This window comes from Peromyscus maniculatus, chromosome X (genome assembly GCF_049852395.1).
Source record: "Peromyscus maniculatus bairdii isolate BWxNUB_F1_BW_parent chromosome X, HU_Pman_BW_mat_3.1, whole genome shotgun sequence".
Classification (NCBI taxonomy): Eukaryota; Metazoa; Chordata; class Mammalia; order Rodentia; family Cricetidae; genus Peromyscus; species Peromyscus maniculatus.
Window position 1 is genome coordinate 90462311 of NC_134875.1, and position 20352 is coordinate 90482662.

Sequence of the window (20352 nt, forward strand, 5' to 3'; positions counted from 1 at the left end):
CTCTCCAGAACCATGTGGCTGAAGCTGCCAAGTTCTGCTGGTTACTGGGGTTGGAACATGGCCCCCTTATTGAATTACATCCTCACCAACTTTCTGTTTTCAATTGTTAGACCAGGCTGGCCTCAATCTCAGATATCTGCCAGCCTCTGCTTTCCCAGTGCTGGGATTATAGGTGTGCACCACCACACCAGGCTCTAAGCTTTTCTTTAATTCCCTTTCACAAGCTGGAAACTTAGATGGATGGGATCTTGCCCTGAGGTCACCACTTGCTCTATTCCATTTCTTAATCTGTTTATCTCCTTGAACACAGAATTTAACTCCAATCTACTTCCTGGTCCTCTTTTTCTTCTGAAAACACATTTTTCCTTGTTCATCTTGATCCTTTTCATTATATATCTTCATTAGAGTTACCACTAATAACCACACAGCAGAGTCAATACTAGGCTATTTCGAGATTTCTTCTGCTGCTGATGGAATTAATCCAAAACTCTTCTCTTTAGCCTCAGGCAAATAGTTCTGACAAAAAGCAGCCACATTCTTCACCAAAATATTACAAGAACAACTTCTAGGCAACATACTAAAATTCTTCTCCTCTGAAACATCTTGAGCCAGCCCCTGACAGTTCAAATAATTATCAAATAATTATCAGCACCATTGTCTTCCATGCTCCTACTAGTATGACCCATTAAGCAGTGGGTCCACTCCATTGCTTTCCAAACCCAAAATACCAAAGTCCAAATTCCTCCAAACAAACACAGGCTTGTCTCAGCAATATTCCAGTCCCTGATGCCTGTAGCGAGAGAGTTTTCTCTCCGGGTCCCACAAAGCCCTGGCAGTCCAATAGCCCACTTATAAAATAAACACACAGATGCTTATATTATTTAAACTATTTGGCCTGATGGCTCAAGCTTCTTGTTAACTGTTCTTATATCTTAAATTAACCCATTTCTATTAATCTATACTTTGCCATGTGGCTCGTGGCTTACCAGTACCTTACATCTTCCTTGTCATGGCAGCGGCTGGCTGTAGTAGGAATCTTAAAAGTCCTTATTAATAAAATCAAACCTGAGGCCAGTTATTGGGTTGAATGCTGGAAGATCAGAGAAGCAGAATAAGCCATAGCCACCTCAGCTGGTCCTGTTTCCTCAGACTGGAAGCCTCTGAATCCTCATCCAGAATGAATCTTAGCTGAACTGCTGCTAGAAGCGTGAAAGCTTAACCAGCCAAATGCTTCTAGTTTCTGGTCTTCATGCCTTATATATCTTTCTTTTTTTGTCATCACTCCCTGGGATTAGTGATCACTTCTTGGGATTAAAGACATGTGTCTGGCTGTTTCCAGTGTGGCCTTGAACTCACAGAGATCCATCAAGTCTAGGATTAAAGGTGTGAGTGCCACCAATTTCTAGCCTTTGTATCTAGTGGCTGTTCTGTCTCTGACCCCAGATAAGTTTATTAGGGTGCACAATATTTTGGGGAATACAATACCACCACAGCTGGCAGTGTCTCCCTCTCTGCCTTCCTGTTCTCTCAATTTTCCTCTCTGTTAGTCCCGCCTATACTTCCTGCCTGGCTACTGACCAATCAGTGTTTAATTTATTAACCAATCAGAGTAACACATTTGACATACAGAACATCCCACAGCAGGTGCCAACTTCTGTCTCTGCTACATTTTCTATTGCTGTGAAGGACACCATGACCATGGCAACTCTTACAAAGGAAAAACATTTCATTGGGGTGGCTTACATTTTCAGAGGTTCAGTCCATTTTCATCATGGTGGGGAGCATGGTGGCATTCAGGCAGACATGGTGTTGGCTACATCTTGACATGCAGACAACAGGAAGTGAACTGTGACACTGGGATTAGCTTCAGCATAGGAGACCTTAATTCCCACCCCCACAGTAACATACTTCCTCCAACAAGACCACACCTATTCAAACAAAGCCACATTTCCTAACAATACCACTCCCTTTGGGGGGCATTTTCTTTCAAGTTGCCAGAGACCCTGAAGGCCTCTTTCTAGTTTCCTTTAAAATAAAAAAAGGCCTTATCATTGTCCTACTCTGAAAATAATATATTTGTCTTAGTTACTTTTCTATTGCTATCATAAAGCACCATGACCAAGGCAAATTATATAAGAAATACTTTAGATGGGCTTATGATTCCATAGTATTAGTGGTCCATGGTGGGAGAGTGAAGGCATAATGACATGTGGCTGGGACAGCAGGTCAGGTGAGTGTTCAAATCTCCATTCATGAGTAGGAGTCAGAGAAAACACACAAGGGATAGTGAGAAGATTTTGAAACCTCAAGCTCCCCCCCCCAATGACACACCTTCTCAAAAAATGCCACACCTCCTAATAATTCCCAAATAGCCACCAACTAGGGACCACATATTTCAATGTATAAGACCTTGGGAGCCATTTTCATTCAAATTATCATAATATACAAAACTATGAATCAAATTATATCACTGGCTAATACATATCTTCCTCTTTAACTACTTTAATATCCTCTAACAAGTATCAAAACTCTTCAGAGCTGTGCTGACTATTTTTGTGTCAACTTGACACAAATAGTGTTATTTGGGAAAAGGAAAGCTGAATTGAGAAAATGGCCCCCTCCTCAGATTGGCCTGTGAGCAAGACTGTGAGGCATTTTCTTGACTGATGAATGATGTGGGAGGGCTCAGCTCACTGTGTCCAGTGCCATTCCTGGGATGATAGAATTTGGTGCTATAAGAAGGCAGTCATGTATAAAGGACAGCCCTTCAGAATAATAGCTAAATTTTTAGTAGAAATTTGAAAGCCAGAAGGACCTGGATTAATATACTCCAAGTTCTAAAAGGCCATATCTGCCAACCTAGGCTAATGTACCCGAAAAACTACCCACTAGATTTGAAGGAAAGGGAAAAAGTTTTCTATAATTAAAAGTTTTAAAGTGTATATGCAGCAAATCTAAAAACAACACGTAAAATAATATTTTGGAAAGAAGAAAGGAATATGCACAGTCAAAAGAGTGTAGAAAGAAAACAAATGAAGCTATAATTACTGAAATAAAAGTTACAACTGAGAACACAAACAATACAATAAAAACAATCAACACAATGACTGAAATCAACACATACATTTCAATAATAGCTTTAAATGTTCATGTTTTCAATTCTTCTCTCAAAAATCACTGGCTAGATGAATGGATTAAGAAACAAAATCTATTTATATGTTGTCTATAAGAAACATATCTTATCTTTATAAATAGGCACCACATTAAAGGGAAAGGATGGACAAAAGTGCTCCAATCCAATGGGACTAAGAAACAAACAGGCATTACTATCCTAATGCCTAGAAGAATAGACTTCAAACTAAAACCAATCAGAAGAGATCAAGAAGTACACTTTATTTTAATCAAGGGAGCAGTTAACCAAGAAGACATTACTGCCCTAAACATATATGCACAAAGCTCTGGTGTTTTCAATTTCACAAAAACCCAACATCTGGAATTAAAGACATAGATTAACACAACCCCATTACAAGGAATTTATTTCAATCCCCCATACACAGGTCATCCAGACCCCCCAAAAAATAAGCAGAAAAACATAAGAATTAAATGGCATCATACATCAAATTGACTCATCTGTAGACTATTTTACTCAAACATCAAAGAATACACATTCTACTCAACAGTCCATGGAAACCTCTCTAAAATAGACATCTTGTGATTCAAGACAAATTTTCACAAATCTGTAAAGATTGAAATAACACCATGTATCCTATCTGACCATAGAACAATAAAATTAAAATCAACAGCAAACAAATTTCTGGTAAGCACACAAACTCAGGAAGATTAAACAACCTATTGCTGAATGATGAGTGCTCCAAAGAAGAAATCAAGAGAAAAATAAAAAGTTTCCTGGAACTAAATGAAAATGAAAACGCAACACAACAAAACCTTTGTAACACACAAAAGTCAAGGAAAATTTACAAGGCTAAGTGCCCACACTTAAAAAGTAAGAAGTAGCACAAATAAGTGGCTTAATGATGCAACTCAAAAATTTGAAAAATCAAAAATAAAATAAACCCAAATCTAGTTGATGGCAAGAAATAATAAAAACCAGAACATAAATTGCTTAAATAGAAATTAAGAACAAGTCAATGCATTTAAGAGCTGGTTCTCTGAGTACATAAACAAGATCAACAGACCCTTGGCTCAACAAACAGAAGAAAGAAAGAAAGGATACAAGCTAACAGAATCAGTAATGAAAAGAGAAGCATTACAACACCAAAGAAATTTAGAATATTATAATAGAATACTTTAAAAACCTGTACTCCATTAAGTTGGAAAATCTAAAGGAAATGGACAAATTTCTAGAGTCAGCCAAATCACGAAAATTAAGCCAAGAAAAAATCAACAGCCCAGTCAGACTCATAATAAATGAGATTGAAACAACAATAAAAGCCCTCCAACTAAAAAATCCACCTTCTAACTTAGAACGTGCATATATAGGCTCTTTCCCTGCCACCTGTCTCTCTGTATATGTGTGTGTGTGTGTGTGTTTTCTCATCATAAAATTGGAGCCACAATTTTTTTAATGTTTTTAAACATTGTTATCTCATTAGCAGATCATATGATATTAAATATTCCTTAAAAACACAGTTTAGAAAAGCTCAACAGGCTCCTCCTGCCCACCTCCATTCCCCTGGAACTCAGCCTCTTGAGGAAGATTAAGGGTCTCTCCAGTTCTTCCCTGCTGCCTCTTTCAGCTTTCCTTCAAGCCCATTTCCTTTCCTTTGTGACTCGCACTTACCCATCTCTCTACTGGAATCCACAGCAGCCACAGTAGGCTGGGACTCGGGTAAACAAGCTTTATCCTATTCACTTTTCTCCATTCTGGTCTCTCAAGATTTTCCTCTAGTTCTACTGCAGCCTGCCCACAGAAGCCTCTCCTCCCAGCTCACTTTCATCCACTTGGAACTTGTCTTCTTGGAGCAGATACAGGGTCCACCCAGTTCTTCCCATCTGTCCCTTCCAGCCTTTTCTGCTTTCTCATATCCATTCCTTTGTGACCCCATCATCAACAACCAGCAGTGGAACAACTCTCTATCAGGGACTCCACAGCCACCACATTTGGCTAGGACCCAGAATAGGCAGTATCAACCAAAGAATGGGACAGCCATTTGACAAAGATGAGACCAAATGTTTACACAGAAACACTTCAAATGTCATAACTGAAGGGTTCACAACACGCCCCCATGGTCGCATATACCAGGCAGACACTTCCGCCTAGCCAATTCCAGGTCAGGATAGGCATTTCCGGGTCAGGGAGTCTCTCATAACCAGGATACCCGGCGGACCTGGACACCTCCGCCTAGCAAGTTCCCGGTCAAGGCGTCTCGTGTAACCAGGATCCATGACGTTACATGGCCACGTAAGCGCGCAACGTGACCATGTGATCTACGCACACGCGTGGAGTAGTGACGTGACCTGTCCATGCCCCCAGCCAGTTTTAAAGCAGAGCGCCATATTCCTGGTTCTCTCTCTCTCTCTCTCTCTCCTCCACGCACGTGTCTCTCCTGTGCACCCTCTATCCCTTTAACTCTAATAAACTCTTTTTTTTTTTCCCCCGAGACAGGGTTTCTCTGCGTAGTTTTGCGCCTTTCCTGGAGCTCACTTGGTAGCCCAGGCTGGCCTCGAACTCACAGCGATCCGCCTGGCTCTGCCTCCCGAGTGCTGGGATTAAAGGCGTGCGCCACCACCGCCCAGCATTAATAAACTCTTATAAGCGGATTCTGTTGTGTTTCGTGACACTTCCTTGCAGGGTAAGAACACAATGCAGCTAAATAACTAACAATAACTCCAGATGCCTAAATTCCAGCAAGAAAACACAAACATAAATAACCAAAGCAAAATATCTCTTCCAGAAGCTGACAACTGTTGTGGAATATTACTTTAACTATGTAAAAATGTGTTACATTTGTTTATGTTTCAGAATATTGCTTTAACTATGTACAGATGTGTTATATTTGTTTATGCTGGATTTGTTTAACTATGTAAAGTTGTGTTGCGTTTGTTTTACCATGCCTGTTTAGGCACCTGGTTGGTTTCATAAAAAGATGAACGGCCAATATGCTAGGCAGAGGAGAGATAGGTAGGGCTTACAGGCAGAGAGAATAAGTAGAAGGAGGAATCTGGGCTCAGAAAAGAACGAGAGAAGAGAATGAGGGAGCCAGGTAGTTGCCAGACAGCCAGACATGGAGGAAGCAGAAAAGTAGGATATACAGAATGATAGAAAGGTAAAAATACCCAAGGAAAAATGTAGATAGAGAAAAATATGTTAAATTAAGTTATTAGAGCTAGTGGGACAAGCATAAGATAAGGCTGAGCATTCATAACTAATAATAAGTATCTGTGTCATGATTTGGAGGCTGGCAGTCTGAGAAAGCCTGCAACAAACAACCCTATAGTAATGTGCCATGAGAAAAATAATCTAGCCGAAGCACAAATTAAGGATTTCAAAATATTAATTATGAATGTGTTCAAGAACCTTAAAGAAGGTATAAATAAATGCCTTAGTAAAGACTATGAAAATACAGTTGAATGAAATAATGATTCAAGATATGAAAATATAATTTAACAAAGAAATAGAATCATGGCCAGGTGGTGGTGGTGCATGCCTTTAATCCCAGCACTCGGGAGGCAGAGGCAGGCAGATCTTTGTGAGTTCAAGGCCAGCCTGGTCTACAGAGTGAGTTCCAGGACAGGTTCCAAAGCTACACAAAGAAACCTTGTCTCAAAGAACCAAAACAAAAAAAGAAAGAAAGAAAGAAAGAAAGAAAGAAAGAAAGAAAGAAAGAAAGAAAGGGAGAAAGAAAGAAAGAAAGAAAGAAAGAAAGAAAGAAAGAAAGAAAGAAAGAAAGAAAGAAAAAAGAAAAGAAAAGAAAAAGAAATAGAATCACTAAAGAAAATGCAAAATGAAATAAAAGTAGAAATGAAAACTTTAGGATGTTAAACAAAAACCTAAGAGGTAAGCTTCACCAGTAGATTAAAAGACATGGAAGAGATAATTCTAAATCTTGCAGACAATGTAGAGGGAATGGATATCTCAGTAAGTGAAAAGTTTAAGCCTAAAATAATCAGGGTACAAAATATCCAGGAAAACATCTTTTTCTACAATTCACAGAAGAAATTTTCTTTAGTCTAAATAAAGAGATAATTATCAAGGTACATGAGGCATACAGAACATAAAATAAACAGGACCAGAAAAAAATTTCCCATGACACATAATACTCAAAACACTAAATGTACCAAACAAAGAAAGAACATTAAAAGCTGCAAGGGGAAAATACCAAGTCACATATAAGGGTAGGCACATTTGAATAACACCTGACTTTCAATGGAGACTCTAAAAGACAGAAGGTCCTAAAAGGATGTTCAACAAACTCTGAGAGATCATAGATGCCATCCCAGATTACTATACCCAACCAAACTATAAATCACATTCAACCAAGAAAGGTAACATTTTGCAATAAAACAAAGTAAAGCAATTTCTGTCAATCAATCCAGCTCTGTTGAAGGCACTAGAAAGAAAACATCAGTCTGGAGATAAGGATAAAAGGACATAAGGAATAGGCAATCATAAAACATTTAATCTAAAGAGGAGGAAAAAACCCACACTGACACAATAAGATATCAGAAACCAATAAACACTGCTCATTGACAACTTTCAATATTAATGGTATCATTTCCCCAATAAAAAGACATAGACTGACAGATAAGATTGGAAAGCAGAATCCATCCAAGAAACATACTTCACCATCAAGAACAGATGTCCTCTTAGGGTAAACGGATGTATGAAGGTATTCTAAGCAAATGGACCCAAGAAGCAAGTGAACATAGTTATTTTTAATTTCTGACAAAATATGCTTCACATCAAAAGTAATCAGAAGAGATATGCAAGGACACTACATACTCATTAAAGTAAAAAAAATCCATCAAGAGAATATTACAGTTCTAAACATTTGTTTACTGGTAACCAAGTTCATAAAAAGAAACATTACTACAGCTAAAATGAAATATTGATTCTAATACACTGATAGTGGGTGACTTCAATATCCTACTTCTCTCCAATAGATATGTCATCCAGATGAAAACTGAACAAAAATGCTGGAGATGAATAACATCATTAATTAAATGAACCTAACAGACATTCCACTCAAACACTAAATAATACATTTTAGTCTCAGCAGCCCATGGAACTTTCTCCAAAACGGACCACATATTAGGAAACAAAGCAAGTCATCACGATTGAAATAAGACCCTACATCCTATCTGACCACCATGAATTAAAGCTTGGTATCAACAACAATAGAAACAGTTGAAAGTTTACAAACTTGTGGAAGCCAAACAACTCTGCACTGAATGAAAACTGAGTCATGACAGAAATCAAGAAAGAATTTAAGAAGTTTTTACAGCTGAATGAAAATGAAAACACAACACATCCAAGCCTATGATACTCAATGAAGGTGGTTCTAACAAGCAAGTTCATAGCACTAAGTTCTCACATATAAAAAAAAACTGAAGAAATCTCATATTAGTAACAATTACACACTTGAAAGCTCTACAAAGACAAAAAAAATAATACCCCCATCTTTACCAATTATACATCTGATAGAGGGTTTATTAGGGTTCTCAGAGGAACAAAACTTATAGAATGAATGTATATATGGGCTGTATTAGAATGGCTTACAGGCTGTGGTCCAACTATTCCAACAATGACTGTCTACCAATGGAGTGTCCAAGAATCCAGTAATTATTCAGTTCATGAGGCTGGATGTCTCAGCTGGTCTTCAGTATATGCCAGAAACTCAAAGAAGCAGGCTTTAATGCCAGTGAAGGAAAAATTTGATAGAGAGCACAAGAGTAAACAGGTAAAGATAGCAAGCTTCCTTCTTGGCCCAAATTAAAGATATATCTTTGTAGCATGAGTCTTAAAGGGTCCTATTAATAAAAACAAACCAGTAGCCAGGTATTAGGGTGAACAGAGAAACATAACAAGCCACAGAGAACAGATTAAAGAACACATCCAACCTCACCTTGCCAACTTCTCAGCTGATCTTGTTTCCTCAGACTGAAAGCCTCTGAGTCCTCATCCAAATGGATCTCAGCTGAACTGCTACTAGAAGCCGAAAGGCTTAACAGAGGCTCTTGTTCCTGGTCCTCACTCCTTATATATCTTTTTGTTTCCTGCCACCACTTCCTGGAATTAAAGGTGTGTGTCACCATGCCTGGCTTTTTCCAGTGTGGCTTTGAACTCTGTATGGATCTCTGTCTCCAGAATGCTAGAAGTAAATGTGTGTGTGCCACCATTTTCTGGCCTCTATGGCTGTTCTGATTTCTGACTCCAGATAAGTTTATTAGGGTGCACAATATATTGGGGGACACAATATCACAACATATCTTCCCACCACAAAAGAGCTAGATTAAAGGTGTGCCTTCCCATCTCAAAAATCTGGATTAGAAATGGTCTTCCTACTTTAAATGATTTAATTAATAATAAAAAAAAAAGCAGAAACAAAACAAAACAAAAACCTTCATAGGTGTGCCCAGCCATTTTGGTTTTAGTTAATTATAGATGCAGTCAAGTTCACAACCAAGAATAGCCATCACAGAGGGTTAATATCTAGAATATATAAAGAACCTAAACCAAAAACAAACAAAAACCTGAACATCAAGAATACAAATAACCTAATTAAAAAATGAGGTACAGAATTAAACACAGAGTTTAAACACAAAGGGCTCAGAAACACTTTAAGGATCTTCAACATCCTTGGCTACCAGGAAAATGCAAACAAAAGCTAATTTGAGATTTCGTTTTACCCAAGTCAGAATGGCTAAGATCAATAAAACAAACAACAACCTATGCTGTCTATAAAGGGAAAGGGAAACACTTATTTGTTGTTCATAGGAGTATAAACTGGTACAGCCACTATGAAAACTATTGTGATGTTTCCTCAAAAAGTTGAAAATCAGGGCTGGAGAGATGGTTCAGAGGTTAAGAGCACTGGCTGCTCTTCCAGAGGACCTGGGTTCAATTCCCAGCAACCACATAATGGTTCACAACTATCTATAGTAGGATGTGATGCCCTTTTCTGGCATAAAGTCATACGTGAAAATAGAGCACTCATACATAAAAAAAAGTTGAAAATCAATTTACCACAAGATCCAGCAACAGCACTCTTGGGTATAAACCCAAAGGACTCTATGTCTTACTCCAGAGATACTTGCCCATCTATGTTTGTTACTGCTCTATTCATGATGGTCAGGAACTGGAAACAGCCTAGATTCCTTCAACTGATGAATGGATAAAGAAAATGTAGTACATTCAATAGAATATTATATTCAGCTGTTTAGAAAAGTTAAAATTTGAAATTTGCAGGTAAATTGATGGGGCTAGAAACAGTCATCCTGAGTGAAATAACCCAGACCCCAAAAGACAAATATTGCATGTTTTCTCTTCTGTATGGATGTTAGCCATTAAGTTTTAGATATGTATTTCATTTAAAATAACCATAGAGTTTAGGTTGCAAGTAAGGAATGAAGCAGGAGGAGGGGATCTTCCAATTAAGGGAGAATAGATTACAGTGTATAAAGAGACAAAGAGGAAACTAGAATAGAAAGGTTCAATGGGCAGGAGGATGGGAGGTCAGGGTGGAGGAGGGAATATAAGGAGGGACAACTAACAGGGAAGGGCTGTGGAAAACCTAGTACCATAGAAGCTTCTTAAAATATATACAGACTTCTTTGTCGAAAATCATGTTCATAGGTGTGCGGATTAATGTCAGGGTCTTCAGTTCGGTTCCATTGGTCCACATGTCGGTTTTTATGCCAGTACCAAGCTGTTTTTATTACTGTAGCTCTATAGTAGAACTTGAAGTCAGGGGTGGTGATGCCTCCAGAGGTTGTTTTATTGTACAGGATTCTTTTGGCTATCCTGGGTCTTTTGTTTTTTCATATGAAGTTGAGTATTGTTCTTTCCAGGTCCATGAAGAATTATGTTGGTATTTTGATGGGGATTGCATTGAATCTGTAGATTGCTTTTGGTAAGATTGCCATTTTTACTATGTTAATCCTGCCTATCCATGAGCATAGGAGATCTTTCCATTTTCTGACATCTTCTTCAATTTCTAGCGGAAACACATGAACTGTAAACCAATAGCTGAGGAGCCCCATGGAACTGGACTAGGCCCTCTGGATAAGTGAGACAGTTGATTAGCTTGAACTGTTTAGGAGGCACCCAGGCAGTGGGACCGGGACCTGTCCTTGGTGCATGGGCTGGCGTTTTGGAACCTAGGGCCTATGCTGAGACACTTTGCTCAGCCTTGGTGCAGGGAGGAGGGGACTGGACCTGCCTCAAGTGAATGTATCATGCTGGGCTGACTCCCTAGGGGAGACCTTGCCTTGGATGAGGTGAGAATGGGGGGTGGATTGGGGAGGAGGGCTGGGGGGTGGGAGGAGGGAAGACAGGGGAATCCGTGGCTGATATGTGAAATTAAGTTCATTATAAAATAAAAATATTTTAAAAAATAAAATGTGGTTATTTGTGTGCTTATTTGCTTTTTTATCTTTTTGTGTATGTGGCCTTGGTATTGAACACATTGTGTCTTATGCATGTGCTCTACTACTGCATCAGACACTCAGTCCTTGAGTTACTATTTTCTAAACTATTTTAAACCCAATTAAATAAAGTGACTAAGTTGCTGAATATTTATATATATACATACATATTTATATGTATATATATATAAATATTTACATATATATACATACATACATGACAGGAGTTTAAATGGACTACCATACTATGTGGGAGAAAATGCCCCCAAATAGACATATTATGCCACCAAGTAAAACTTCAAGTATGAGGAATGAGTTACATCTTACTGAGTTCATGAGTCAAAGTGGTTTCATAGAACCCCCAAAACATCACAGGATAATGTAAGGCTATTGCTGAGGAAAGCATTTACTTATGTCATTAAATATGGAAAAATCAAGCTTGTACCCCACAAAAAGCTTCACCCTAACTGACTAGCATTCATGGTACTGGAAGATATTTTGTATGCTACTGGAGAAGAAAAGTAATCAACAATACCACCTAGCTACAAACGCTGAGACCTGTAACAGTGACTCTCTTGCAAGTCATTCTGGTACAGTAGCAGAATAAATGTTGTGGAAGTAACCAACCACCTTTTGATTGGGTTTCAGGCCCACTCCAAGAGATGGAACCCATGCCTGATACTGATAAAGTGGCCATGAATGGGAGACTAGATAGGTCATGGCCCTAGGGTAAAACTCAGTATTGTTATTCTGCTAGAGGAACATAGCAATGCCCTCATAGATGAGTAAATTGCTTAACTGTCATCAGAGAAGCTTTTTCTTGCAATAGATGATAATTAGCCCAGAGACTCATAACTGGACAATGTGCAGAAAGTGAGAGAGTTTTGAGCACTAAGTCTTAAATGAGATGTCTTTATCAAACTCCTCCCCTCAAGACTTGGACCTATCTGGAAGAAGTGGTGGAAAGATTGTAAGAGTCAGAGGTTATGGATGACTTCAAGGAAGCAGTGTCTTCCAGACACAACAGAACTGATACACATATGAACTCACAGAACTATGACAGCACACACAAGACCTGCTCAGATTCAGACCTGACAAAATTTCAGCATTTAGAAAGGGAGGTAGACACTAAATCCCACCTCTAACCAAAAAGCTATTTGCAATTGATATCTGCTGGGAAAGGAAAAATCAGTGTTGTCCAATAGAGTGTCACTGAATATATAAACCATATTTCCAGGCAAGCCAACATAAAATAGACTCTGTGTGTTCGTGTGTGTGTGTGTGTGTGTGTGTGTGTGTGTGTGTGTCTTTTTTCTTATTGGCGTTTGTTTGTTTGTTTTGACTTTTTAGAGAAAGAGTGAGAGCACAATGTAGGGAGTTGGGGAGGATCTGGGAGGTACTGAAATGGATAAAAATATAATCAAAATATACTGTATGAAAAAAATGAACGGAACCACCACTCCAAATTTTGGATTTCAGGGCAAAAAAAGAAAGTAAAGAAAAACTCAACCAATCAATCCATACATGAAAAAGGAGAGTCGTATTGTTTACTCTTTTGCTTTAGGCCATTTAGGATAAATGATGAGCCATTGAAGGAATATTAAAAAGAAACTATTAGCTGAAGTTCCCAGAAAACAAAACCCACACATCCATTGACCATTGCACATGGATGATTAAGACCTGAGTATCACGTAGATCTTCAGCTGCTGCAGCTCCAGAGACACTTTATCTGAACTATCTTAACCCTCCCGGCCAAAATGGCCATTTATTGTTCATCTCCGGTTGACTTATCATTCTTCCGGCTGTTAGGTAAGTTCCTTTGGAATGCGAGCACAGATCCTCAGCTTTCACTGACCCAAAGGTTGGGAATGCTGTCAGATAGTATCTGAAGCCTACTGCACTGGTTTCTCCAGTTTGTTGTAACACACCTACCCCAGGCTCCCACCAACGTATTCTAAAAGTTTCTTGATTTATAGTTCTCTTTTTTGTTGCTATAAACTTTCATAAGGTCAGTCGAGTAAGAGGCTTAGCTTACAAAGGCGCTTGTAGATCTGGGTTCAATCCATGGAATTCAAGTAAAAGTGGAAGGAGAGAAGTCACTACATGATGGTATCTTCTGATTTCCACTTATGCATGTGGCATGGGCTCCACCTCAATTCCTCCCAACACACACACACACATCATGCGTACACATAGGATACTATGAATAAACAACAGCAACAATCTTCATGAAACTGTTACCACATTGGAACATAGAATTTAGGGTAACCTAAATTTGTGGTCTTGGGTCTTGGTCACTCATATTTGACTCCAGAATAAACTCTTTTATTTATTTTGAGATGAGAGCTGTGTTTTTTATGTTCACATATGGAATCATAAAAAATTGTGTTACCAGCCAGGCATGGTGGCACACGCCTTTAATCCCAGAACTGGGAAGGCAGAGACAGGAGGATCTCTGAGTTCGAGGCCTGCCTGGTATATAGAGCGACTTCCTGGACAGTCAGGGCTACACAGAGAAACCCTGTCTCAAAAAACAACAACATCAAAAAGAAACCCTAAAAACGACAAAAAAAAATCGTGTTTCCGGAGTACTTAATAACTTCAAAAATACTCACGATATAAATGACAAAGTAAGTATAAAAGTATATAAATATGTTCTCAAATATATAAGATTATAGAACATATATATTAATAAGAGAAATCAGCTTAATAAACATTTTAGTGTTTGCCTAGCTTGTGCGGTTAGTTTTATTTTTTTTTATTTCAGAAAAATAAAATTACAGTGTATTTCCCGTACATTTAGAAAAACATTAAAAACTGTTACGACGGATGATCGGGTAGAAAACATAAAGGAGAGTTTAAGTTAACATGGTGGACTGTGTACGGCCTTTCCCCGCTCCCGTTTCAAATCCTTTAAAAATGAACGAAATTGTAGATTTGTATATATAATTTCTTCTACTCCACGTATTTTTTTTCTTTTTTCTTTTTCTCTTTTCTTTTTCTGCTTGTGAGGAATTCCTGGAAGATAGAAAGCAGATGGAGCCTCAGTGAAGTATGCAGTTGGGCAGCAGACAGCCGGTAGGGGAGGGGGGAGCCGTACTGTCTGGCTCCGGTGGGAGTGAACGGGTGGGGGTGGGGGGGCAAGAGTAAAGGAGAGTGCCTGTGTCCGTGTGGCTGCCCCAAGAGCGGAAGGCAGGACGGAAGCGGGAGGGGTGGAGGAAAGGAGAGGGCGGGCTTAGAGGAGGAGGAGGATTCCCGAAGCAACAAAAATCCCAGTTCCGCAGATTGGCCAAGCTGACAAGCGCTGCCAAGACCAGGCCGCGCAAACTGCTGGGAGACGTGCCACTGCCTGCACTTTCGTTGCTGCAACCATCCCTGTCATCTCTTGTCCACGTTGACTGTCGCCTTCTTCTCTGCTGCCCTTCTGCGACCACAGCAGCATTGACAACAACAGCTAAGTGGCGGATTCTGGCTGGGACTTGGGCTTGGGAGTCAGGGAAGGCGCCAGGCGCGGACAGAACCCGGGAGCCCGCCATCTCTCTCTAGCCATCACTACTGCAATCACCCCTCCCTGAAGGAGGAGAACGAACTAGTGAGAGGCACTCTCTGTCTCAGTTCCCAGTCAGCTCGTTTCTGACAAAATCTGAAGAAGAGAGGACGGACATAGTCTCTCCGATCGCGAAAAATATCTCGCGTTGGGTAGTGGTGACTATTTGTCAGCTTGTTAAGCAAAGGGCAGCTTTGCTTCGGCCACCTAAGCCTTGAGCCATGTCTCCTCCGACCGTGCCTCCTACTGGGGTAGATGGTGTGTCCGCGTACCTGATGAAGAAAAGGCACACTCACAAGAAGCAGCGGCGAAAGCCCACTTTCCTCACTCATCGGAACATCGTGGGCTGCCGCATTCAACACGGCTGGAAAGAAGGCAACGAACCAGTGGAGCAATGGAAGGGTACCGTGCTCGAGCAGGTTTCCGTGAAGCCCACTCTGTATATCATTAAATACGACGGCAAAGACAGTGTGTACGGACTAGAACTGCACAGAGATAAGAGAGTTTTGGCGCTGGAAGTTCTTCCTGAGAGAGTTCCTTCTCCTCGCGTTGATTCTCGCCTGGCAGATTCCCTGGTTGGGAAAGCAGTTGGACATGTGTTCGAAGGTGAGCATGGCAAGAAAGATGAGTGGAAGGGTATGGTGTTGGCGCGAGCTCCCATAATGGATACGTGGTTTTACATCACCTACGAGAAAGATCCGGTCCTCTATATGTACACCTTGCTGGATGACTACAAAGATGGTGACCTGCGCATCATTCCAGATTCCAACTACTATTTCCCTACAGCAGAGCAGGAGCCTGGGGAGGTGCTCGACAGCCTCGTGGGCAAGCAGGTGGAACACGCCAAAGACGACGGATCGAAGAGAACTGGCATCTTTATCCATCAGGTGGTGGCCAAGCCATCTGTCTACTTCATAAAGTTTGATGATGATATTCACATTTATGTCTATGGTTTGGTGAAAACCCCGTAAGTTTATAGTGCTCTTTGAAAAATTTGTGGCACTATTTGAAGTAAAATAGCTTATGTTCTCAAAGTGGATAAATCTTATTGTGCCTCTATATCTTATATTGACTATTTTTCAGTTTTAACTCACGTGTATGTTAGTACTTTTGTGGTTCATTTGTTTTGTAATTGAAATTTTGAATTGGTGGCTAAGAGAAAAGTTACAAAGTGTTTAGATCCACTGAGGCAATTCAAAAGTAGATAAACTGTGCCACATGTCTTGTGCTCCCTTCTTGTGCTTTTTTGATTCCTCCAGATAATTAACTTGAGAACTTGGCATTTATCTTAGGATGTGTTCCCCACTCTCAAACAGAAAGTTCGATGTAGCTTTTGTAAAATTCAGCAGCCGATTACATACTTTCTGATCAATAGCACAGTCAATCTCTGTCTTTCACCCTCACAACTGTGTGCACAGTACATACAGATATGCCAAAAAGTATCAGTTCTGTTCTTGGTGGTCATGTATTGCCTTTTTAAATCGTATTGCTGTTTTGTTGTATTAAGGTGCTCTTATTTCTATAGAAGTGTTATGTAGGCATATATATAGTTTTAAGAAATATTGCAAGGTTGGCATTCACTGGTCTTTAATGTTTGAAAAGCGGACTGGTAAAAAGTTCTATGGTTTTTCTGATTATTTTGTTTGGTGTTTACCCGACTCAATGAGATTTATTTTTCTACTTGGGATATTTCTCTTTTGTGATTTGCTAATTCCTATCCTTTGTTCTTTTATCTATTCAACTGATTTTTTCATATAAAGTTGTAGGAATGTCTATAATGAAAGTGCATTTAATCATTTGTATTTCATGTGTTAATGAATTTTACGTTGTTATTAATTTTGACTTTATTGATAATATTGTTCACTTTACAATTTTAAAAACTAAGTAATTTTATAATTTTAAAACATCTGAGTATTTTATAATTTTTTTGTTTCCTATTTTTTTCAGACAGATATATCTAATCAAAGTCATACCGATATTCACTTTGTTTTTCCCATAATCTTTATAGTATTTAATTTTTTTAATCTATTTGAAATTTATTTTTGCGTATTGAAATACATAGGATTTAACTACAAATTTTTCACATATTCAATTGTAGAAATTATTTTTTGAAAAAGATCACTCTTTTTCAAATTTCTGAGTGAAAATTAGTTTTAAAAGCTGAACATAAGTTTCAAAACTGGAAAGAAAATTCCCTTTCAATAGCTTTGGTTTTTTTCTTATTATAATTTGTCCTCTACATTCATTTATTCACAAGAAAACCCAATGCATTATATTAATATTTTGAAAAGGGTCTAATACCTATTACAACTGCATCAATTTTATGTTTTCTAATATACAAGGATAATATTAATCCTTAATAAACAAGAGTTTTGGTACATCATTGAAATATTTTTATTGTTTTCACTACATTCTTCATATAGGTCATTCATATCTAATGGAATTTATTTTTGCAGTTGTCAGAATTTGTAATAAGTTGAGGATTTTTCCTCCTTATATGTAACTTTTTATTTTTTTCAATAAAGAAAATCTACAGATTTTATATTTTTTATCTTTTATCCAATGAGTTTATTTAATCCTATAGGTTACATTGGATTCTAAGTTAGAAACTTTTGGATTTTCTTGATCTATACAATCATTTCATATGTAAATAGAGATCATTTTATTTCTTCTAATGCTTATACTTATTAGTATTACATTCACTGGATTCTCCACAGCAGTGATATGTAAGGATGATGGCAGACATGCCTGTTTTATTTTTAATTTTTATGAGAATAATTTTACTTTTTCATGTTTGACTTTAATGATTTTGAGTTTGTTGATTGTTGGTAAGTAGTCATATGTTGAGAAATTTCTATTTCTGTTTTTATATAGCATTACTATTAGAAATGTCTCTTATATTTTATCAATGTCTTTTCAATATTCATTATTACAATTATATGTTTTTTCCTTTAATTTTTTGATGTAAGATTTATTAGAAAGCTAGGTATTTAGTATTAAACCAAACCTGTATTTCTGAAATAAACCCTACTTGGTCATGGTAAAATGATCATTTGTTATATTGATCTATTTTATTTACCAATAATGCATTTAGAATTAGATTTGCATTTCAAAGTGAAGTTACATTTTTTAGATTATTCGTTGTATTTTTAATCAAACAGACAACAGGTTGTGTCTTTTTTTTTCTTTAATAGGCTGTCTCTAGGAAGCTTGGTTATTAAAGTTCTACTAGCTTAAAAAATGACTTGGTGAAACAGTTTAAATGACATTAGAAATGTTCTTCAAGAGATAGCTGGGACTAAGCTGTAAAACATTTTAATCCTGGGAACCCACTTGATTACGGATGAGTTTAATGAGTTTCCTGATATTTTCCCAGGGGTGATTGGCTTTTTCAGACTTTTTGGTAACACAGAATGTATATTTTTCTGTCATTTACAGAATATATATTCTCTGTCAATTACATACAAAGTTGAAAGCTGTTTATATTATAAAATTTGCTGATTGTATTTTTCAGGTGCTTTATGTCCTTGTATAGTTAATGTGAACTAGATTTGCCCAGTTCGGAAAATGTAATAAAATTATCAGCTATAATGATAATATAATTATCTTTGTATTCTTTTATTTACTAGAAAAATAAGACAAAATATAAGAAATTATGAAAGATGTGAAAAACATTTGTTTACCTCCACTTAAAATTAGCAAATACCAATACTTTGTCATGTCTGCTTTAAATGCAGATTTATATTGCAATTAATCAGTGTTAATTCAACACCACCTCTTCTGCTGAGACAGACACTATCATGTATTTGGTGCTCCCATTTTATATATTTACTAAAAAAATATACAAATAAAACTATAACCATTAATACTAGTGACTTTTGTGTTTTCTAATGATGTCAACATGAATGGCTAACTTTATCCCAAGTGGACTTTATTCTGGTTTTGTTGTAGGGAAACTTTTAAATGCTAATTGCTGTTAACATTTACCATTCCTAACACTGGTTAGCCTGACGATAGTCCTAAGGATTGGATAAAGAATATAGAAATCTCAATTTCTAATAGAACTTACATTATGTCTCTAAGAAGTCATTTATGTACCACTCTTCTCAGATTTCGAGGCCAGACATAGACTTTACACATTTCTTGTAAGATCTTGGGGTATTTTATGTTATAATAGAAAGAGAGTAAACCTAATTCTGACCATCTCTTTCAAGTTTGGGAGATTGTTGGTTTGGGAAAATAGCATGGGCAAAACAAAAATCTTCCTGTCTTAGACAATAATAAATCTATATATCTAGGTATTGGTGAAATTATTAAGGCAACTCCATGTAGTTAAAAGGGAGGTTTATTTTGTGGGGTAACTCACAAGTGAAGGGATAGGTAACAGGGTCTGGGAAAGGTGTAGCACAGTCCGGCAGTGTTCTCTGGAGAACTCTGCTCCGTCTACCTCCAGCATCCAAGAACCAAGAGAGCCAGCCCATCTGGATCTCTGGTCTTCAGGGTCCTCTCTTGGCCCTGCCTTGTAGGCGTGACAGTTACCGAAGCCTCAGTGGGTGTTGGAACTTCCAGATCAAAGTTGGAATGGCTACCCACTACATCTAGGCCCTAAGTCATGAACCACAAATTGAAGTGTTCTATGACATTAGACCATAGACTGAAAAGTCTGTTCCTTGCCTACAGGGCTTGAGGATAGATTGTTAAACTGTGTAGACAAATGTTCTTTTTTATAATAAAAATCAATGTTTTATTACTTTTTTAAAATAATTTTTTATTAAGAGATTTTCTATTCATTTTACATATCAACCTCAGATTCCCCTGTCCTCCCTCCTCCTGCCCTCCTGCCTTCCCCCCACAATCCACCCCCCATTCCCACCTCCTCCAAGGCAAGGTCTCCCCTGGGGAGTCAGCCCAGTCTGGTAGACTCAGCTGAGGCAGGTCCAGTCCCCTCCTTCCTGCACCAAGGCTGTGCAGTGTCTCACCATAGGCCCTAGGTTCCAAAAAGCTGGCTCCTGCACTAGAGACTGGTCCCAGTCCCACTGCCTGGGGGCCCCCTAAACAAATCCAGCTAAACAACTATCTCACTTATCCAGAGGGCCTGATCCAGAGACAACTAGTCAAACTAGTGGAAATGCATGAACTGTGGACCAATAGCTGACAAATGTTCTCTTAAAGCATATATCATGAGGGAAGGTAGATAT

At 38.3% G+C, this 20352-nt stretch overlaps 1 protein-coding gene across 1 annotated transcript; it reads left to right on the top strand.

Moving 5' to 3' along the window:
- Positions 1-14824: 14824 nt before the first annotated feature.
- Spin4 (spindlin family member 4) lies at positions 14825-19025 on the top strand. The gene has a single exon (XM_015999695.3). It carries the CDS (start codon positions 15376-15378, stop codon positions 16123-16125), a length of 750 nt encoding a protein of 249 aa, XP_015855181.1. The 5' UTR covers positions 14825-15375; the 3' UTR covers positions 16126-19025.
- The last annotated feature ends 1327 nt before the right edge of the window (positions 19026-20352 follow it).

Coding starts and splice junctions, on each gene's coding strand:
- Spin4 (XM_015999695.3), top strand. CDS start 15,376: ATGTCTCCTCCGACCGTGCCTCCTACTGGGGTAGATGGTGTGTCCGCG.